The 21,564-nt window shown below is 43.7% G+C and overlaps 1 protein-coding gene across 1 annotated transcript in view; it reads right to left on the bottom strand.

Moving 5' to 3' along the window:
* Positions 1-5,786: 5,786 nt before the first annotated feature.
* LOC142777239 (ubiquitin-conjugating enzyme E2 D4-like) overlaps positions 5,787-21,564 on the bottom strand; it is a 51,597-nt gene continuing 35,819 nt past the window's right edge. Inside the window, exons 2-3 of the mRNA XM_075881567.1 lie at positions 11,431-11,790; positions 5,787-7,735 (exon numbers count right to left, since the gene is read on the bottom strand). Of these exons, the coding sequence (XP_075737682.1) occupies positions 7,484-7,735; positions 11,431-11,652 (474 nt within the window). The 5' untranslated portion in view covers positions 11,653-11,790 and the 3' untranslated portion in view covers positions 5,787-7,483. The remainder of the gene's footprint in view (positions 7,736-11,430; positions 11,791-21,564) is intronic.

Consider the following 21,564-nt stretch of genomic DNA (forward strand, 5'->3'; position numbering starts at 1 on the left):
AGTGGTAGAGCATCGGACGCGTTACTTGAGGGTCACAGGTTCGGTCCCCGCCGGCGACAAGTTATCTTTTCAACCACTTTTCTTTCTTTCAATGACTTCTCCTCATATCATTGACCAGTAGTTCTAATTAGGGTCCCTTAAGCACTTTTCAAGATCTCATTGCTTTACATGTTTCACTTGCAAGTTCCGTCAACTGAAGGCTAAAGATATTAGAGAAATATAGTTTACCGTTAGCGTGATAGCGTGGTTTAAGGGAGTACAGTTACCATTTCACAAGCGTTAGTTTCCAACGGCACATTCTAGTTTAGCGGGATAGCATTTACGTTTTTTACGGGCCCCAGCTGGGATGTTGGCTCCACCTATTGGATGGTTAATAGGTTGAAGAACAGTGAAAAGCAAAAGAAAGCAGGAATGTTTGCATGTGCACATGTTGCAACGCGAAATAATTTTACAAGTTTATTTTAGTAATAATAAAAGGAAATAAATATGAACCATACACAACACGTGAAAACATTTATTCTACCGATTTCTTTACATCGCTCTTCTAGTTTGGCCGACAGACGTTCAAAATGGGAAGCTATCTGAAAAATTAAGCTAACTTATCAATAAGACTTGGTCATCGAAGCTAACTGAGGGCAAGCGGAGGCATTTTAAACAGTCGTTTGCTGTGAACGAAGTTAATCTTTCAACAACAACGCCAAAATTACTTCGGAGTAGGAGTCCGAAAGCTCCACCATGCTTACGTACACTACATAGACCACGCTGACACGGTAACGTTAATTCTGAAAAAATAGCGTGCGTATGGTGAACGGTACGGGTCACGTACGTTACTACGCATGTGCACTTCGATGCTGCTATCACGATAAGCTGAATATCCCGCTATGCCCGGTAAACTATAACTGTTTATTAGTGAAGAAAGAGTGGCAGTGATAGGAGCACGCAGTTCAAAGTTATTCAGCCTCTAAGTTTTAAGACCCGCCGCGGTGGTCTAGTGGCTAAGGTACTCGGCTGCTGACCCGCAGGTCGCGCGATCGAATCCCGGCAGCGGCGGTTGCATTTCCGATGGAGGCGAAAATGTTGTAGGCCCGTGTGCTACGATTTGGATGTACATTAAAGAACCCCAGAGCCCTCCAGAGCCCTCCACTACGGCGTCTCTCATAATCATATGGTGGTTTCAGGACGTTGAATCTTAATTATCAATCAATCAATCTATATATTTTAAAATACAATAAAGTGCCCGCCTACCTTTAGCTCAATTTTCGCGCTGACACCTCACGAAGTTTCCCCCTGTAACGCATACGATGACCCTCTACTGAAATTAAACGAGTACTCTTATGTACAGGAAGCTTGCACACCATATTGCCCGTTATTTCCAACGTATTGAAGACGCCGTTGCGATGGTTAAAATTCGATGCTTGAAGAGTGAACTGCACGTACGAAACGAGGTATCTCGCGAATGCTTCCATAACGTTTGGTAGTTTTGCTGATCTTTCTTGTTGCGACGGCGTCTATATATAAACGCTCTTACATTTCCTCCTTCACATTTTCGAAACAACGGCGCCCGCGGTCATCTCTGGCGCGTTTTCTTCAGGGCCGTGGCATTCAGCGTATTCTTTTGCCGGCTTTGCAGTTTTCAAGCTCAAAAAGTCGGAGAGCTTTAGTCCCTTCCGAATTACGTGAAAAGTCATGCTAAAGAAATAAAAAAAACGATAGTAATCACTAGTCTCATGCAATGTCACGGTTACATCTAACGTTACATTTATCGAATTACAGGTCTGCGCCGTTCATCGTAATTTCCGCTTGCAGTGGTTCTGGCGAGCGCCACTTCAAGTTAATGAGGTCAGGATTGAGGCTTTTATGCGTCGGAAAGCTCCTTTATTATTGTTCATCGGAAAAAATTGTGCCATTATATTTACGCTTTTTTCTTTAATCTATAGCGAGGGTCTCAGTCTGGCAGGCTTGATGCCTTCAGGTAGTATGCGAGGTATTATTGGTAAACTTCCAGCTCTTAAGATCTCATGCTACCAGTCGCTAACATGTCAAAATAAAAGAAAACGAAGAACAAAAAACTCCACGTAGGCGCAGAACACGCAACACATGCAGAGCGAACACTGGAAGAGCAGCCTTTTAGAGCCTTTTCAAACATTCTTGAACAAAGAAGGACAGGTACATATGCATATATGCCTCTATACCAAAAATCATCAAAACTTTTGCGTAGTGTGAAGTGTCCACAGGGCCACAATTTGTCATTCTTCGGATACGTGTTGTATCCGCTACACATTTGTACGGCATTGCATGAGCTTTCTTGATTATGTGGCCGACGACGATGAAGAAGAAGGCCTGAGGCGTTTGCAATGGGTTTGAGCATTGAACGACCAAATCTTCATGCAATTCCCGTTGTGTGATGCCTGGTTGTTAGTGTATATTGTTCTAAAACGCTTTCTTATGATTGTTAACGTGATTCCTCGCGCGACATGAAACCTGTTTGCAACGGAGCTTTCGGCACCGGTGCAGCTCTAGAGTATAGTATTCGCCTGTCACGCACAAGACCCGCTTTTATTCTCATTTTGTCCTCGGGGTTTTTATTTGGTTAGTTTTTGTTGTTATTCCGTGTGATAGTGGTTACAGATACCCGGCAGCGGTGGCGGAACCACCAGATCTGACCCTTGCCTTGGTCTCATAAGAGCTTTCATTGCAAATATAGCGGTTTGATACTCGTCGTAATGGCTGGCGGCGCTGACTGACGCTTCTGCGCTTAAATTCTCATATACACCCTATAAAGTAGATGAAGCGATGACCGCCGTCGTAGCCCGCGGGTAGAGTATCGAACGCGTTATTCGAAAGTTACAGGCTCGGTGCCTGCCGGCGGCAAGTTCTTTTTTCATCCACTTTCTTCACATTTACATTACAGTTACTTTTAATACCACCTCTTATTCTTCCCTCGGCATCATTGTGTGTTAGTTCCGATTATTATTGTGTGTAACAAAGAAAAACGAGCCCTTAAGTTGGCACTTCTTTCTTACATGTCAACGTGGTTCTTTTCCCACTTTACGCTGATATAAGCTCTTTTTGTGAAAGTATTCTGAGCACATGCAGTTGGGTCTCTATGATAGAACAATGGGCTCCCGCAGTTGCGGACCAACGTTCAAACCCAGTTCTACCCTGGATACTTTTGCTTATTCCGTTGAACTTTTGTCAATTTGTGCTATAGCGGTTTCGGACACAGCCGGCAGCGGACAAGTAAACGGTGCCCAAAACAGCCCTAGTTGTGTTCTCATAACAGTTGTTGCAGTGAAAATGTGGGTGTGTGATAAAAAATCTGGTGGCCACGCAGATAGTTTGAGTTTCATTCTGACTTGAGCCAAAGAGTTTGATGATTATTAGTGAAGCATTTCCTAGCGAACTGCTGGTACTTTGAGCGTTTCTATCAACGTATGTGTCTATCTATCTGGTCGCTTACGTCTGGGTGCTCCTCGTTGCTTTCTCAACTTGGGGTAGATAGAAATTGTTATAAATAGGCAAGAAGGTTTCATGAATATGTATGCAGGTCATGACATGAATAATATAAAAATTCTGCCGCGTAGGTCATGAAACTTTTTCTTCTAAAATCCTGTCGCATATACCCATATATTGCGGGCCAAGGCCTGCAGGTATTTGCCATGGGTGATACAGTTTATACTTGCACAGGAACGGCAAAAACAGACGTGGGTAATGTAAATGCGAGAGCGGTAAGAAAAACTGGCATCAGAAGCGTTGACTTGACAAATGCAAACTATAAATATCAGGGTCACAGCAGGGTTCGAAGCCAACATACTGCGTAGCAATCCAGTCTTCTACCACGAAACCACTTCTGGTGTTGAAACTGCTGGGGAAAAATACACTAATGCAAGCTTATAATGTTGATGAAACATCATCTGTGGTAGCAGTTCTGCTAAACATACTTTACACATGTACTCCTATAGTAGCGAGTCACGTCTGGTTAACGTCGACGTCGTTAGTAGTTGAGAGCCTTCCAATAGAATTTAGTTTATGTACCACTATCCAGGGCTACAAGCTCGCAAGCACGAGTGCTACCAATCAGCTTACTGCTTCTGGTGCTGGTATTACTCATGTTACTGCTGGCATCTTCACGCAAATATAAACAACTGGCTGTAGAAAACATATACAACTATTCAACCAACGTCTGTGCCTACATTTGTACATATCTTTTGTGCCATTTGATAACGTTTTTTTCAATTATAAAATTACAGCAAAAGAACCTTCCCTCCGCTTGCTTCGAATAACATCGATTCCCAAGGTGGGGTCTGCCATTTTTTTTATTAACAGATAGCGTTAAAGATTTCCTTTCGCAAAAATGCTGGGGTCGGTGTCGGCACTGGGGTCGGCGGATGTGAGTGAAAAATCATCATCTTGCGCATGACCGAACAATCGAGAAAGATGCAAATATAATTGTCAATAAAACTTGTGGTTCTCAGTGATGTTCGACACCAGGTTGTTTTCGGGGCAAGCAAGGATTCTACCACAGAGTCACACGACTGTTTGGGACTACAGTGAAAATAACTTTCTCTGCTTGGAAATGCAAGCGAAAGTAAGATATATGCTTTATACACACATGCGTCCTGTATGCATGCTTCACTAGGCAATATGTAACATCACCGTAATAAAGCATGGTACAAGCGGTTATTACAATCTGCCGTCATAATATGCGATTATCATGAATTCATTGTTTAAAGTGGGTCATTCACTACGAAAGCCACACACGTTACTGCACCTTTTCTCTTAACACTTTTGCTACCACGCCTGGTCAAATAGATCACCGGTAATTGACGCTAACATCGTCAATTTGGAAATGTTGAATACGTTTTTCGTGCACCCAGCACTTTCTATTGCCTATTCAAGCCACTGAACTTTCAGGATAATTTTGAATTTGCAGGTTTTGGCAGCATAGTTTTTTCAGCGGACCTTTGCGCGAACCAATGTGCGTGCAAATTGAAATGCACCTGACAGGCGAACTGGACCGAAGTCTGTGCCTGTCGTGATTATGCTACAGTAACATCAAAGTTCTCTAATCAAAAGCACTTTTTCAAGTCAACTGTCAAGCTAAGGTGCAAGCTTCGCAATATGACAGTGTAGAGCAGTATTATTTGCCAGAAATTTATGCCAGCTAGTCATCGGTGAGCTCTTCCTAGGAGTCAGGAAAAATTTATTCCACAAAATGTATTTCCGAAGGTCTTCCGTGTGTCAAAAGAGTGGAGGTGAACTTTTCTGTCAGTTTCCAGCTGCTTTGGTTTCGCTTCCATTGTTGTCTCAGACAAAGAGCCGCAACTAGTGTCACTAGTGGCTCTTACGTAGCCGTGGTTACGCGCGTATGAGTTCGCATTTGCGCTGCAAAAAAAAAAAAAATAGGGCCACTCAAAACTGTCGTGCAACCGCATCTGAACTGCGTGAAGACGAGCCTAAAGAGTCCGATGATGACAGCACCTTCGCTTCAAGTTTGATGGCGACGATGTTATGCGTCAGCCTGACACATATGCAGCCATTCATGAGTTTGTTTTATTTACGGCCTCAAGTTGGCTCTTCCGCAGCAAGTGTGTACCTTAAGTTGTCTCCTCAGCAGCAATTGTGTAGCTGCTGACGTTTGGGCACTGTGGTTACGTGCGAGGTCCATAAGTAGCTATAGGTGCGATGTGCGGGCGCTGGCTGCAGAGCATTTTCTCATGACAAGAAGGCCACCAGAGGACATCTTGGCTTGGAGGGCGAAGCAGATCAAACGTTTCAGAACTGCGTGCGATAGTTTTTTTTTTTATTGCAGAGTGTGAATTGCAGAGAAATATGATTGGATGCATATATTGGACGCCAACTAATGTGAAGTGAGGTGGCTCATAGAGAGAGTTGACGCTAGACAAAATATCGAAGTGCATTGGACATCTTATGTACAGAAGGATTATTCACACCACAGGAATTCATAGTATACATGAACACATGCAGGCTCTCAACGTAAACAAAAACAAAAATTTACTGAGAAATTTGTACGAGTTCACTTGTGTCACAAAAAACAAAAACCTCCTGGCCTGCGCGGAAGCACAGCACAGTCACAGCAAAGGCCTTTCATATGCTTTTCCAACAATCTTTGTGTAAATGCTAGAAGCATCATTGTTTGGTATTCACTACGCCAAAATATTCATAATTTCAGCATATTAGGCCAGCACTTAGTATGCTACCCTTCGTCAATTTTCAGAGACGGGTGGTATCCGCTAAACATCTTTAACGAATTTTGTGATTCATTCAGTAGCTGACGACGATGAGGAATTGCGCCTGAAGTGGGTATCTGCCACAGGTGATGAAGAACAATCTTTTGTAATGTGTTGGAGTAATGGACGACCCACTCCTTACGCTATTCGCATTATGTGACGCCGATTTTTTGCCGTTCTAAAACACTTTATTGCTCATAATAACGCAATCTTTTTTCTGAGATCAAGCCTGCTTAAAAAAAGTTTGTGTACGAATCACAAGCATTGGCATGCCTCACTGGCACGCAGTGGACCAGGGTTCGAATCTGACTATGACACCACAATTATTTGGTGTTTTTCATTTGAGTTTCTTTCCTTATTTTGTGCAGCAATAGTTACAGACATTGGCGGTGGTTGCGGACAACTACGGCGCTGCGCGTGACCCGTATTGTGATCTCATAACAGCTTTCTCTCTAAGACCATGCAATGCTTCGCCGCATGGCAAGACCAATGAAGCAGCACCTTGATTCCGATTTTCTTTGTCTATGTGAATGGAAACTTTTTCTACAATACTTAATTATTTTCGTACTGTTCCTGGGTACTCTATATGTAAAATGTATATTTTGATTTGCTTCATTTTGAATATTTTGCATATATAAGATGTTAATTGCACTGCTTACTAGCTCGTTACCAAGCTGCTACTCATTACACAAAATGCAGCCGTATGCGAAACCTGCACTGACACAAGTCATTTTGTACTCAGTACGCACAAGGAACAGGATATAGCTATCGCGTTCAACTAACTCTTAAAGGCCACGCTTAAAAGTCCCCCACTTTTTATTTGCAAATTTCGATTTTTTTGTCATTGACAAGATGTTTTTTCACTCACAACAAAACCGACGCTGACGCCGGAATTTCCGCGAAGCGAGGTCTTAACTAATCACGCTGTATACGAAGGAGCGAAAATTCTAATCATGAAAGCAGATTGCTTTGCACACAACTGCGACATCAGCAATGAATAAGGTGTCAAAGTTAGCCGCGCGCGAAAGTGGACCCTTGTTTTATTAGCTTCAAAATGCACCTTTGGGGCTATTCACGTACAAGAAAAAAAATTTTAAAAAAAGAACAGCACATGCCCACTGTGGAAGCTTTTTGGACAGGTGAATATGTTTTAAGCTTAAGGGTCCTCAAGCTAGGCAGCATGAGAGGACTTTGCATGCTGCAGCTGGCATGGCTCGTGTGGATGGCAGTAGTCATTTCCTGAAGCCGTGCTTCTTGGTCCACTCCCGCGCCGTGTTCCTGTAGTGGCCCCGATTCTTCCGGAAGCCGGAGGCCCCGTTGGTCGCGCGGGGGTCGGTGACGCTCGGGTTGCTCATCAGCCAACAAATGGCGGTGAGAAGCTTGGAGATGGACTGAGCGGGAGTCCAGTTCGATGTGAGCATGTTGAGGCAAATGTTGCCGTCCCAATCGATGTTGGGGTGGTTGATCTTGCTTTTGAACTTGACCTGCAATGCAGAATAAGCAAAAAACTAAAGTTCTCGAGAACAATTAGGGACGAAAACACCGAAGTTGGCGTAACGTGCAAATCTAATCTTGAATTGAAAAAACAATCGACCTTAAAAGAAAGCGAGCATCGAAAACTTCGGTGAAGTACTAGCGCTTAGGCGTCAAGGCAGATTGCAGTACCGTTTATTACGCACCATGAAAAACCATGAAAATGTGTAATGCTCTCAAACATATGCTGCTTGCTTACGTCACACAAAAATCCCTGGGAGAGCTAAAGTGCACGCTTGTATGTGACCGTTGAAGCAACATTTTACTCGTTATCACTTTGAACCAGCAAAAAAAATATTTACATACACCGGCATCATTCAGGTATAGCACATATACTAATCAAGTTAATGACAGCCTGATTAGTATCACGTAACTAGAACCAAGTATTTAAAAAACGTGGTTGAATTAACTTTTTAAAAATCGGTATAACACGAAATTGACGTGTGCATGTGGGAGGTAGTGGCCAGATACTGTACCAGTAAGTGTGGCCAATCTTTCTCTGGTGAGGGAGTGCGTTACAGGCGGTGGTCACCATTGAGGCCGAACCCCTAGATTCTTGATTACATTCCATCATGGCGCAGATATTTTTAAATGCGGTTGGAAACTGCACAGCACCAGGATTTGAACCAGGTCTTGCACGCGAGGTTGACACCCTAACAACTACGCCATCACTGCTTCTATAATGGGAAGAGTTAGGGATAAGATTTAATGAGAAGCACCATAGTAACCTGCGCTTCGCTGATCAAATTGCGTTGCTGAGGAACTAAGGGGACAAATCGGAACTCATGATTACGGAGTTAGACAAGGAGAGCAGAAAGGAGAGTCTTAAGAAGATCTGCAGAAAGAGAAAGTAATGTACAACCACCTCGGAAGAGAGCAGTGCTTCGAGATAGGTAATAGCACCCTTGAAGTTGTAAAAGAATATGTCTCGGGACACCTAATAACCACGGAGCTGAACCTCAAGATTGAAGTAACTAGAAGAGTAGGAATGGGGTGGAGCATATTTGGAGAGCACTCTCAAATATTGACAGGTAGATTGCCACTATAGCTCAAGAGGAAGGTATATAACAGCTGTATCTTGCTGGTACTTAGCTACGGAGGAGAAACCCGGAGACTTACAAAGAGGGTTCAGCTTAATTTGAGGACAACGCAGCAAGAGACAAGAAGTTAACAGAGATTAGAGAACAAACGGGGGTTAAGGATATCATAGCTGAAATCAAGAAGAGGAAATGGACATGGGCCGGGCATGGAGCACGTAGACAGGATAACCACTGGTCATTAAGGGTAACTTAATTCCTAGAGAAGACAAGCGGGTTAGGGGGAGACAGAAAGTTAGGTGGGCAGATGAGATTAAAAAGATTGCGCCTATAAAGTGGCAGCAGCAAGCACAGGACGGAGTTGACTGGTTTATCATGGGGGAGGCCTTTGTCATGCAGTGGATGTAGTCAGGCTGATGATGATTATGATAACACGGAAGTGAAACGTTTCATCGCAGATGTAGTTGATCACTCCTTGTGCATTCTTTCACCACACGGGAGATGCAATGAATGCTGCCGTAACAAATTGCAATGTCACGCGAAGAACGGCAAGCAACTCGAAACTTGAGGCGCACACCAAGTAGAGCGCACGCACGAAATGAGCACACACATGACAAGTGCGAAACAGCAACTGCCACAACAATGGCATCATGTGTGAGCATCGAGTTCCTTTCGTGAACATGGCAGCGAGTGAAATGACGTCCACGTTCTCTCTAACTACTATACCTTCAAAGCAGACTGTCTTAGAAGCACAAGAAGTACGAAGCACCTGATTCCCGAGATAAGCGAGCGCGCGAGTGAGCCACAACGCTAGAAAACATCTATACGTACTTTGACCACGCCATGTGGAGGCGCGTGCATAGCGACGTGCGAAGTAGGGCGGCCCAACGGCCTTTAGAGCAGGCGATCCCAACACCCGCCCGTCGTGTCGTCTCGCTACTGATTACTAAAACAAGGTTAAGTTTCTGAGCTGTCAGGACCGCCATAGCTGGGGAAGTTCAGCACCAAGTTAGAGGAGGGTCGCTCTGTAGTGTAATGGTTAGCGGCGGACACTGAGGAACGTGAGGCCGCTGGCTCAACCCGCCGCTCCGGAACCTTTCCTTCTCGTTTTTTTATTGCAATCTGTTGGTAAATGTTTCACAACGTCATATGGGTGACGTAAGTACATCACGGATCCTCGGTGGACCCGAGAATAAAACACCTTCATGATAAACAAAAGTTACTTAACCACCGCAAAATAAAGTGCATGTGCTCCTCTATCATGCGGTGCTCGTTGGGATAATTTTGTCCTTTGCTTAATTAGTTAACTTGGATCAAGAAACAACGCCCGCGATGTAGGAAATAAAACCACGTGTCATTGCTCGTGTACTACTGTACTGCAGCGCTCTCAAACGTCCTTCAAGCGAAGCAACCATTGGGCGGACCATGACGAAATGAGTGGCCTGGCCATGGCTTGTCGGTCCATCAGTATTAATAACAGGTGCCAACGGCAAGAAAGCGCAGTTGTCACTGATTAGCGATAAGTTGACTGTCTTATGGCACCGCTTGCTTCGGTTGGAGCTCAAATCAGAGCGCTGCAGTGATTCAGCGCATGAGAGCAATAACGTGGTCCTATTTCATATGTCGCATGCTTTTTTTAAATGTCGAGAAACTTGAATCAGCACGCAAAATGTATGTTGCCACAAACAATAGGATCAGTTGTTCTGAAATGCCCTCTAAAAGAAAAAAAACACACTTAGCATTAAAAAGAATAATTTCCATAATTTATTCTCGTTTATAAATTTATGAGGCACAATAAAAAGATACTGTAATGAGTGCAACGTAATGATGGTTTCATTCAGTTATAGTTACCCTTTTTTTCAAAAGTAATAGGTTTCATTTACGTGAAACACCCTGCACGCGTAAAAATCAATGTACTTTATTTTAGAACTACTTCTTTTATAACAAAGCAGCTTTGAGAATAAACAGCTTAGCTTTAAGCCTGCACCGGCCAGTTAATTATTCGCGTGTAGCCACCACACGAGATCTACAGATGAATGAGAAGCCGGGTCTCTAAAGTGCTGAGCGCTTAAAATGTAACCGCCAAATAAGAGCCAAACGGTTGCATCATGGTCCTGTGTTATGGCATCGCTAAAAACCGCTTAGGCAACACCAGCTCACAGAGTGACAAATGAAGGTTGAAAAAGACCCACGCAGTGTCTTCAGCAGCCTTTACCACGTTTCTCTTTTTTTAATTGTTCTTCTCGATGCGCGTGTTATAGGGTTATGTCATGTTTGTGAATGGTGATAGGCGTCCATCGACATACTAACGCGCTTTCCACACAGCAGCTGCAATGCTGCCGACGAGCACAGTGCGTCGGCAAGGAGCCGTCTCCCCGACGTGCTCTGCTCAGAGGCAGCATTGCAGCTGTTGTGCCGGCAGTCACATGAAGATAACTGGCGGTGGAGAGCTTTGGGCTCGATAGAGACCGTGTGCCGTGACGCCTATACGACCACCTCAGTATGTCGACGGCGCCTAACACCATTTACAAACATGCGATAGGCCCTGGTCAAATAAGCTAGAGACCATGATGGCGGTTACTCAAGCAGTTAGAGTAAATAACTGTCACCTGAGGCGGCCGAAATGGATAGTCGGCCGGGAACGTGATGTCAAGCTTGAAGGTGCCACCTTCGAACGCACTTCCCCTCGGACCCTGGATGGTGGCCTCCCACTTGAACATGTCACTGGGGTTCACCGGAGCCGCCTTGCAGTTGGCTGGTGGAGCTCGGTCGATGTCTATGAACTCCTTGGAGATGCGCTCCAGCGCGGGCAAACGACCACCAGTGGCCATGCTGCAGCAATCCGAGAACCTGCACTGCTGGACGATTCGAGCTGCGAGTGGCGGCACGTGCCGGGTGCAGTCCGTGCTACTTCGTCGTCACCTCTGGCGATCCCTGTTGGCACGATGGCTCCAGGCGCGTATGAGCCTCTATATGATCGGAGAAAAAGAAAACGCGGAAAAAATACTCCGCAGTTTACTTTGCCCGAATGGCGACGGAATTCAAGAATAGTTTTTGGTGATAGCTACAGCAACCAAGTGTAATTTATTAATACACCGAATGGTTTTAATTCTGCAGATAAGCATTTATCAGCGTTTCTAAGAAGTTCAATATCGTGGCTCAATTTTTTCTTTTATTTTTTCTTCTACTTGCGCGTTGTAGGGAGCTCTGTTCACTGGGAAAAAATGTGTAAATTGTCGGAGTGAGAGAGCACATTATACAGGTATAGTTAACCACACAAGAATAACAGTCTTTCTTTAGATGGCAGTGGGGGAACACTCTGCAGTTATAAGCTTGAAGCCTACCGTCCTTCGCCTTCCGTACGCTTTACTTCCAGGACTCTCGCTGCAAACCCTTTTAACACAAACTTCAAACAACTAGCCCGAAAAATAGCCGTTTATCTTTAACATAAACTTGAAGTCGTTTACTAAATAGTAAGGTTAGCTCCGCTTAGCATAAATCCTAACCAGCCTTTTATTCGAGATATCCATGCCCCAAAATACTAATTTATACGTGGGGCTTAACGTCCCAAAACCCCCATATGATTATGAGAGACGCCGTAGTGGAGGGCTCAAAAATTTCGACCACTGGGGTTCTTTAACGTGCACCCAAATCTGAGCACACCGGCCTACAACATTTCCGCCTCCATCGGAAATGCAGCCGCCGCAGCCGGGATTCGATCCCACGACCTGTGGGTCAGCAGCCGAGTACCTTAGGCACTAGACCACCACGGCGGGGCATGCGCCAAATTATTAAACAGGTATCTGGGGTGCTCCAGTTTGGACTGCCCCTAAATGCTAAAAAGAGTTTTTCGAAAAACTAAGAAATATGAACGCTCAACCTTGAGCAATATCGGTGGGCGCTGCGGATAGGGTCGGCCGTTTGGAGTAATGTTTGGTCACTTTGGTGGCGTTTATGGTACCATTAACGGTGGACAAACAGACAAATGTACAGAAAGACAGATAGACAGTCAGACAGACAGACAGACAGACAGACAGACAGACAGACAGACAGACAGACAGACAGACAGACAGACAGACAGACAGACCAAAATTTTTGCGTCAAAAGTCCCCAAGAAGGCCTATCATCTTTAATAAGGAGCGAATGTACTAAGACGTAAATGTATGTAGAGGACTGTATATACCACAAGTGGTACTGTAAAAATCACGCTCATCAACCGCGCGTTGTAAGTTGAATCTTCGTTGAACAAGGACACATTTTTCACCTGCGACGTACGGTCCTGGTTTCAAGCATGTTCTCTTAAGAAAATTCTTTGCGTAATTTGTTAGGTTTTGAAAGAACAAAAGTTAATGTGGCATACTGAATTGTATTTAGGAGACCAACGCCCCAACGTTCGCAGCATGAAGCGGGGACGTAGAGTCGAGCTGGCGTGATCCATGTGACTGTGACATAATCAAAAGGTGTGTAGTGTATGAACAAACTGTCGACTGGACAAAGAAAAATGTTTAACCCTTTCGACTCTAGCGTTCTATAAAAATAACATGAATCAACTTTGCTGCCAAATGTGACACAATTAAGTCAGAAATTGAAAAAGATATCCGAACTATTCTAAATACACCTGCGCAAGCATAAGTAGTATTATTTTCGTCATCGTCTTCTTTGGAACTCTGCAAAGTAGAAAACAAAATGGCAAAGTGCGATAACTATGACACTCGCCACAACGAAATAATAAATGACACCTAACTGGTTGACTGATATATCAATAGCTATCGTATTTTTTGACGTTACTTCTGAGACGTCTAACTTGCTATTTACAGAGCGGGTCTTTGTTAACACTAACGTATCGCACGCAGTGGTGAACAATATTCATCTCCCAAACATAGGACACTAGGGCGCAGTTATTGCCAGACCTCTGAATGCATTTAGGCTTATCCAGATGTGTAGCTCTTGTAAAAGCTCCCAATTTCTTGTTATTCTGGTCGATAAACCTGCCCACATCACTTAGATTATATGTAACGGGTGTGTAATAGCAGTATAGTATGTAAAAGTTTTTAATTTGTTTTAATAAATATAATAATGGTGCGTGATGGAGCTAGAAGAAGACGATGATAAGGTGTAGTTCAATCAGCTTGCCCTTAGAAGTATGGGCGAAATTAATACTGGCTCCGCAAAGCAGAGTATGGCAATTTTTTATAAAGTTGGATCTTCCAAACTGTTCAATATTTAAATGGTAGCCATTCAAATGCATTAAGGAGCTGTGCATCACGAGCGCAAAGACTTCTTACTAAACAGTTTAGGCGCTGTAACTAATACGTGGTTGCTATATGTTAGTTTCACAACGATAACTTGCACTAACAGGTTAAATAAATAGATGTATATAAATTCACCAAATTTCACTTTACAACCACTACGTACACCGATGGGATGCCAAGAAAAAAATATTTTCGCGTTCTTCAACTTGCAGTAACTCCATATCAATAAGAAACAAAAATATCTCCCCGTTAAAAAAAAAAAAACTCAGGACCAAAAGGGTGTCCAAAACGCTCAACCACCACATGCGTTCATGGAGTAATGGTTAACAGTTTTCGGGTTTGTTTCGTAATACATGGCAATGTGGTAGTGATAATTGAAGTTATTTAAACATGAACGAGGAACGTTTAAGTGCCTTATTCAGCAGGCCCCTTGAGCGAAACACGGCTGGCGAATGATGTGGTAGAAACACCCACGTGATTTACGTCACTGGGAACGTCATGGCATAGTACCACCATGTAATGCCATAACAATGTCATAAATTGCAGAAACGCGTGACATCATTCTGAAGTCTTCATGACTTCACACGAGGGCATCGTATGCCGTCACAAGAACGCGTACTTGGAGACTGAACTTTGACGGAGTACATCGCTGTGTGAGGTGCAGAAAGCTTCAGGGGGTGGGGCGAGGAACAGTTGAATAGTTTGGGAACGTCTAGGCATTTACGTGCTTCTCGCACACTGCTGCCCGTCCTGTCTTACGAGAAGTGGGGTTCCCGATTGTAAACCTGAATGCATTACCAATTGTTCAGCAGACTTTTGGTCTTAAATTGTTACACGGTTTACCCCTATACATTGTACCGCTCTATATTTTACCCCTCTAAATAATGAAGTTATCACGTTTATAATAACTGTCTATAACCCTCATGTACTTTTCATTTGACACGCTTCCCCACTTACGGGTGCGTGCTTCTCACACACTGCTGCTCCTCATGTCTTACGGGAAGTCGGGTCCCCGATTGTATAACTTAATACATTACCAACAGTGCAGCAGGCTTTTTCCTTCAATGGTTACGCATTTTACCCCTCTACATTTTACCGCTCTATATTTTAATAACCCTCTAAGTAGTTAAAGCTGTCACATTGATAATTACTGTCTCATCATGTACTTTGCATTTCACACGCTTCCCCGCTTTTCTTCATTATTATATTTAGTAGGTCATTGACCTCAACTCTTTGGATTGAATTTTTATTATTAATGGCTTATATTCTTCAATTACATATCACCTAATGATAAAAGCCCAGCTTTACAAACAGTGCATATCTGCTGCATGGTTCAATATGAAAAACTTATATGATAAAAGCAGAAATGATTATTTCGCTAAAAATAAAAATATGCCTTTCGCCTTCCAGTTGCCTTAGGATAAAGCTCAACTTTGTCAACTTTTAAAACTTTTGTACACTACAATATGGTCACGCCTCTCCCACTCTTCCTTCTGTTAGTGCGCTATACTACGGTGTTTTCGCTATCGTTTTTTGACAAGAGCGATAGCAGACGACGTTTCGTGTGCTTCCTGCGCCTTGGCGCGATGAAAACGAGGAAGATCGGCGCCGAGCTCGCGCGTGCTTGAAGAAGAATAAGAAGAAGAAGGAGAAGAAAAAGAAGAAGAAGAAGAAGAAGAAGAAGAAGAAGAAGAAGAAGAAGAAGAAGAAGAAGAAGAAGAAGAAGAAGAAGAAGAAGAAGAAGAAGAAGAAGAAGAAGAAGAAGAAGAAGAAGAAGAAGAAGAAGAAGAAGAAGAAGAAGAAGAAGAAGAAGAAGAAGAAGAAGAAGAATTGAAAACAGTCAAGCAGTCCCTTCCTCAAATTTATTGATTGTGTTCCGTCATCCTTCTTAAACCGCATTGAAAACCGCATATATCTGACGGCAAGTGAACATACTTTATGTTTTTTTTGGCTGGTTCAATTGTCCTTATCTTGTTATTGCAATAGACTTCTTTGCTCACACCACTCTGTGAGCAAACGTGTATAGTTTTACTGCCTGAACTGCCCTAATCCATTCCTGAAAAAGACCAGTCCATAATTGAAACGCTGAATAAATGTTTTCTTTCTTCTGTTTTACCACGAAAGTGTGTATTACAAGGGCCGACTTAGAGTTCACTTATGCGTTTCCGTCATGGATATGACATTAATAAAATACAAAAAACGGGTGTTGAGGAAAAATTTGACGGCAAAAGTTCCGTTACCGGGAATCAAACCCACGACTTCGTGGCCCTCGGTGACAGCTGCCAGTGGTTATACTTATTGCGCCACCAACGCACTGGTACAAGGCTTCCCAAACGTGCGTTGTATCTCTCCCAGAATCACATGGTGCTCTTGGGTTGCGAGGCGGTGTCGCCGCTTGTGAGCGGTGAAGTGAAGTACTGCTCGTCTTTATAGTAGTGCAGCTTTCACACACACCAATGGGGTTTTCCGGCACGTACAGTATACTTCGAGCATGATAGCACCGACTAGTAAAACTGCTGAAACAATCACCGCCGAAACGCAATGTTGTCAACGGGTGAATATCATGCCTACTAGAAACCTGACAGAGGCCACCAGGACGTAGAATGTCTTCCTATATTGAGGATGAAACTAGAGACCTCTTTCTCCCATCTTGTTAAAGCAAGGTGGGCTAGCATACGCGTATCTATGAGCACAGGCGTAAGTTACCCTCTGCAGCCACCGCAACCGGAATTGCATCCGCCGCAACCGGAATTATATCCCGCCACCTGCGGGTCAGCAGCCCAGTACCTTAGCGACCAGCCCACCGCTGCGGAGCACAGCTGCAGGGTGAACAGCGGCTAACATGGACGCGTTCCACACCCGCCCATCTTTCACAAGGTATGAGCATGAACCACGCTTTTCAACGATTTTATTGGGCGCGGTAAACCAAATAAATCCTTCCACAAACAGCACATAATTTACCCGCACATAATCACCAACGATGAAGTTTGGGTCCTTAGCACCGCGTTTTTTAATCTGTATAGCTCTTCGACCTGGCTTGCCTGTTTTTTGACACGCTCTCCCAGCTGCTCAATCACCCTTGTTGGGTATGTGCTGAAGCGTTCGTCAGGCATGCCAACTATATCGATTCTTACGCGAGGTTGGTGCCCATGAAGAACCGTGGGCGCAGCACCAGTAGTTCCGTGAGGCGTACAGCAATATATTTCCAGGTAATCAAGTATGGCCGCTTGATGTCGCGGCGTTCAAAAAGAGCTAGTTAGATATAGGACTTCAATAGCCTAATAAATCTTTCCACCGAACAGTTAGCTTTCGGGTAGGGCACAGAAGAGTTATAGTGTGTATTTCCGAATTCTGTTAAATTCTTGAAAATTCGCTGCTAAATAGTGTAGCCCATGATCACAGACCACGTGGATATCTTTCTCGAGCAAAACGTGCAAGTAAAAATTTTGTCACTGTAGATGTGGTCACATCACTCAGGAAAGTCACTTTAGGCCACTTTCTGTAGTAGTCAATGACCGTGATAGCAAAACGACACTCGGCTGACGCTCGTGTGAAATGTCTTCGATGTCGATTGGAACTTTCTCCTAGGCATTGCCAGGAAGAGAAACGGATTGCCTTGGCGCTGTAGAAGCAAGTGCAGACTGGTCGCAGGCTGGAAAATCAAACAAATAGGACGGCTGAAACGTAAATTTATAAACTGGTTGCTTTCTTGTATGTGTACCAGCTTCTTATATGTATATATATATATATATATATATATATATATATATATATATATATATATATATATATATATATATATGTGTGTGTGTGTGTGTGTGTGTGTGTGTGTGTGGGGAGGGGGAGAGAGAGAGAGACTTAACACACAATAATGCCAAGGCATGTATAGGGAAAGTTATTAGAGCAATTGTAGTGTAAACGTGAAGAAATAAAAGTGGGTGAAAACACAACTTCCCGTGAGCAGGAACCGAACCTGTGACCTTCGAATAACGCGTTTGATGCTCTACCACTGAGCTACCACAGCGGCTATCCTCCCAGCCACTTTATTGGGTATATATGTGAATTTGAACGTACGAGTGTCAGTGAGCGCCCTTTCGCACTGGCAGACTTGGGGTCGTTAGGCTATATACGGGGGACTATTGGTCAGCTGTAAGCTCGATTGTAATAAATTTACGTGCTACGTGACGCCAATCAGGCTCATAAAGAGTGTGCCACACTCGGCGCCATGGTTACTGAGGGCGCTGACTGACACTCCCACGTGTCAGTCAGCGTGTTGGACTGGCAGAAAAGGGGGTTCGGTTTTTAAGCGCATCCTAAAGAAGACCAACGACTCCAACGGGGACTTTTGGTTGGGGCTTTTAGCCTATCGGTAATCCCCACTAGACGTAGGTCGCTCTCCGGGTGAACTACTGCAAGGCCGGCACCTTTGCACGACCCTTCCCGAGTACCAAGGCGATCCCGGTACTACAGTGGAAAAGCGTCGCCAGTCTTCGAAGGGAAAGGCATTACCACCGCTCGGAAGTGGAACTGCAGTACGCATTCACAATGGACACTGGTCACGCACAGCGACAGTAAGCGAGCAAGCAGCACCAAGATCTTACATGGTGAAGACCGAGGACCAGCGGATGCTAAGGCGAAACAGGCAACACCTGCTGCGCATACCCGGAAACGGTACAAGCGAGGATGAAGAAGACCAAGACGCCGACAGCCCTGAAAACATGGTCAATCGGGACAAAAGCCAGGACAGCAATACACCTGGCGAACAAGCGCACGGAGACAAACAAGGCATAGCGGATCCCACAGCTATAACGCAAGGTGCCCACCATGAAGGGGACAATTTCAATTTTTCAAGTGCACGAAAGTTTAACAGGAAACGTGCGGAACCTTGACGATTGCATTACGACAACTTTCATCAAGTTTTCTAAAATGTTTGTTTTAATCAGCACGAGAACATGTATCAGATTGCAGCTTATCAGTGTGACTGTACGTCACACTTATTCTGTCCTCCCTTTGTTCCCTTTCCCTCTTTCATATCGTTTGCTTTAAAAGGGCTCGAAATAAACCGCCAAGAGGCTTTTTTTGGGTGGCGCAGCTCTAGCCAACATGACAGCCTGCTTCTGTAAGAGACACAATACATGGTAGGGCATCGAACGCGTTATTCGAAGGTCGCAGGTAGGGTTCCTGCTTACGGCAAGTTATCTTTTCACCCACTTTTCTTTCTTCACATTTAAACTACAATTGGTTTAATAAACATTCCTTGGCATCATTGTCTGTTAGATCTCATTATTATTGTGTCAGAAACACGGAAAAACGACCCCTTCAGTATACACTGATTTCCCTTATAAATAAATAAATAAATAAATAAATAAATAAATATATATATATATATATATATATATATATATATATATATATATATATATATATATATATATATACATACATACAGATTACTCACAGTACGATTTAAAAAGAAACCGCCAGCGTTACTTGAAAAAAAAACCTACTGCGTGTTGTTCCTAGGACAATGGACTAGCTGATAGTATTTTTGGTAAATTATATTTATTGATCTGAAAATTTGAACATATAATTTTAGAACTACTGTTCTAATCGTTGAAGCAGCAATGAGGCAGTTGTAGTCAACTACGTGAGGCACCAAACTGCGCTATTTTCTGCAACGTATGAATTGCGTACTCAGTTTTTCCGAGTGATAAACGATCCCCACAAAATATGAAAAGTACCACACGACAGCGTTCTCAATCGCATTGTAATGCAGCGCCCCAAAGAAGCCGATGAAAAGCGATTCTTTTGCCGATCGCACATATTGATCAAGTTACGGGGTAAGCCTTAAAGATGGGATTCCCTCTGTATAAGCGAGGATAGTACGCTATAAATTAATGTTTATTGATTTGTGGGGTTTAACGTCCCAAAACGGCTATAAATTAATGTATGAACTATTTATGGCTCTTCTGACTCGGCACCCCTCAAACACGCTTTTATAAGCCCTTGTTGACTCACGGCCGCTGGGATATAAAGCAGCAGTGATTCATTTCGTTTTCAGAGAATTATATTTTTTTTAGGCGAGAAGAGTGCGTAATTGGTCCACATAGCGTTTCCTGTTTGGTTTCCGGCTGAGCCTACGTCGTTCGTGATGTAAATTTCAGGTAACGCAAATTACAATGATGGAATGGTCTAACGTTCTTGAGCCCCTGCTGAGTGATGGTAGCTTCATCTGCAATGTTCGAGTTTAAAGCGCAAAAGTGTTGGATAGGTGGCTTGTAACGCAGAAAGCAGAAAGCCCACAGTGCTTGATCACGAGACACAGGAAAAAAAACATTCTCTGCGGAAGTCTAGGAAATGCATGTTATAAAATCTCATTATAAATAATTACGTCACTGCTCCACTAAATCAAAACTTTGCCTCAGTTCGTGTCTCAGTGGGCAGCCGACATTTGATGAACACGGCCGAAAGGGGGGGGGGGCTCAGCCCCCCCTTACTTTTTTTAGTGGAGAGGCCAGCGCCCCCCTTGCCCCCTCATCCTCGGGAGATATGTCTATGTAGGCGTCTGAGCTTGCTCGCCACTGGCTGCACTGAAGCGCGAACTTTGACCTTCTGATAGACACCTTTAACGGCTTCGAGTTCTTTTGAAAACAGGTACTCAAATTTACAACCTAACTCTGAAGGAAGTACCGGTGTTTCTTGTGACAGGAGAATACGCTTGAGTGGAGAGCCTTGAATTTCTATACCCAGAGCCGCGATGTCATTCTATAAATTATGGTTTCTCCATGCACAGCGTACAGTAATATAGATGCGCATCTATAATTGATCAAGGTCACAGTAATGAAACGTGCTTGAATAAGAATAGTGGACTGAGTAATTGAGGAGCTGAACGGGAGTAGACGTCAGAGGGTAAAGATTAGAAAAGTAATAAAGACCGTCGGCCAGAATTGAATATAATTAACCGACGATCCAGTGTCAATCAAGAATGTGACCTAAATTCCCTGAATATCTAATACCGTGTAAACTACTTTCTTGCAGCTCCAGATGTGACACACACTTATTGTCTGGGTCAGATATATTGTGATCATCCACGGCATGCTGAACATTTCTTGCGAATGTTCCTAGCGACTTACACAGCTTTTCAAAGTGGCCAATTTTCACACATTTGTGGCACTTATGTGCCTTGGTCTTGCACTGAGAGCTGTTAGCAAGGTGCTCTGCCAAACCTTATCGAAAACATTCTTGCTCTTTCGAGGGTCGGTGACTCTGATTACGCGTCTTATTGAACGTACTCGTGTCACAACGCTTATCTCTCTCATTTCAATCATCTTTAACACAATTACCTTGTTATTCCTTTCGAGAGAATTCTCCATAGCCTCACTTGTCACTCGAACATGTTGTTTATCAACAGTAATGACCCTTGCAAGCGTAAGAGGCTCTTTCAGCAGAAGCCGCTTTTGTAAACACCCACTGGTCGTTTTCTTTATCAGC

Source organism: Rhipicephalus microplus, chromosome X (assembly GCF_043290135.1).
Source record: "Rhipicephalus microplus isolate Deutch F79 chromosome X, USDA_Rmic, whole genome shotgun sequence".
NCBI lineage: Eukaryota > Metazoa > Arthropoda > Arachnida > Ixodida > Ixodidae > Rhipicephalus > Rhipicephalus microplus.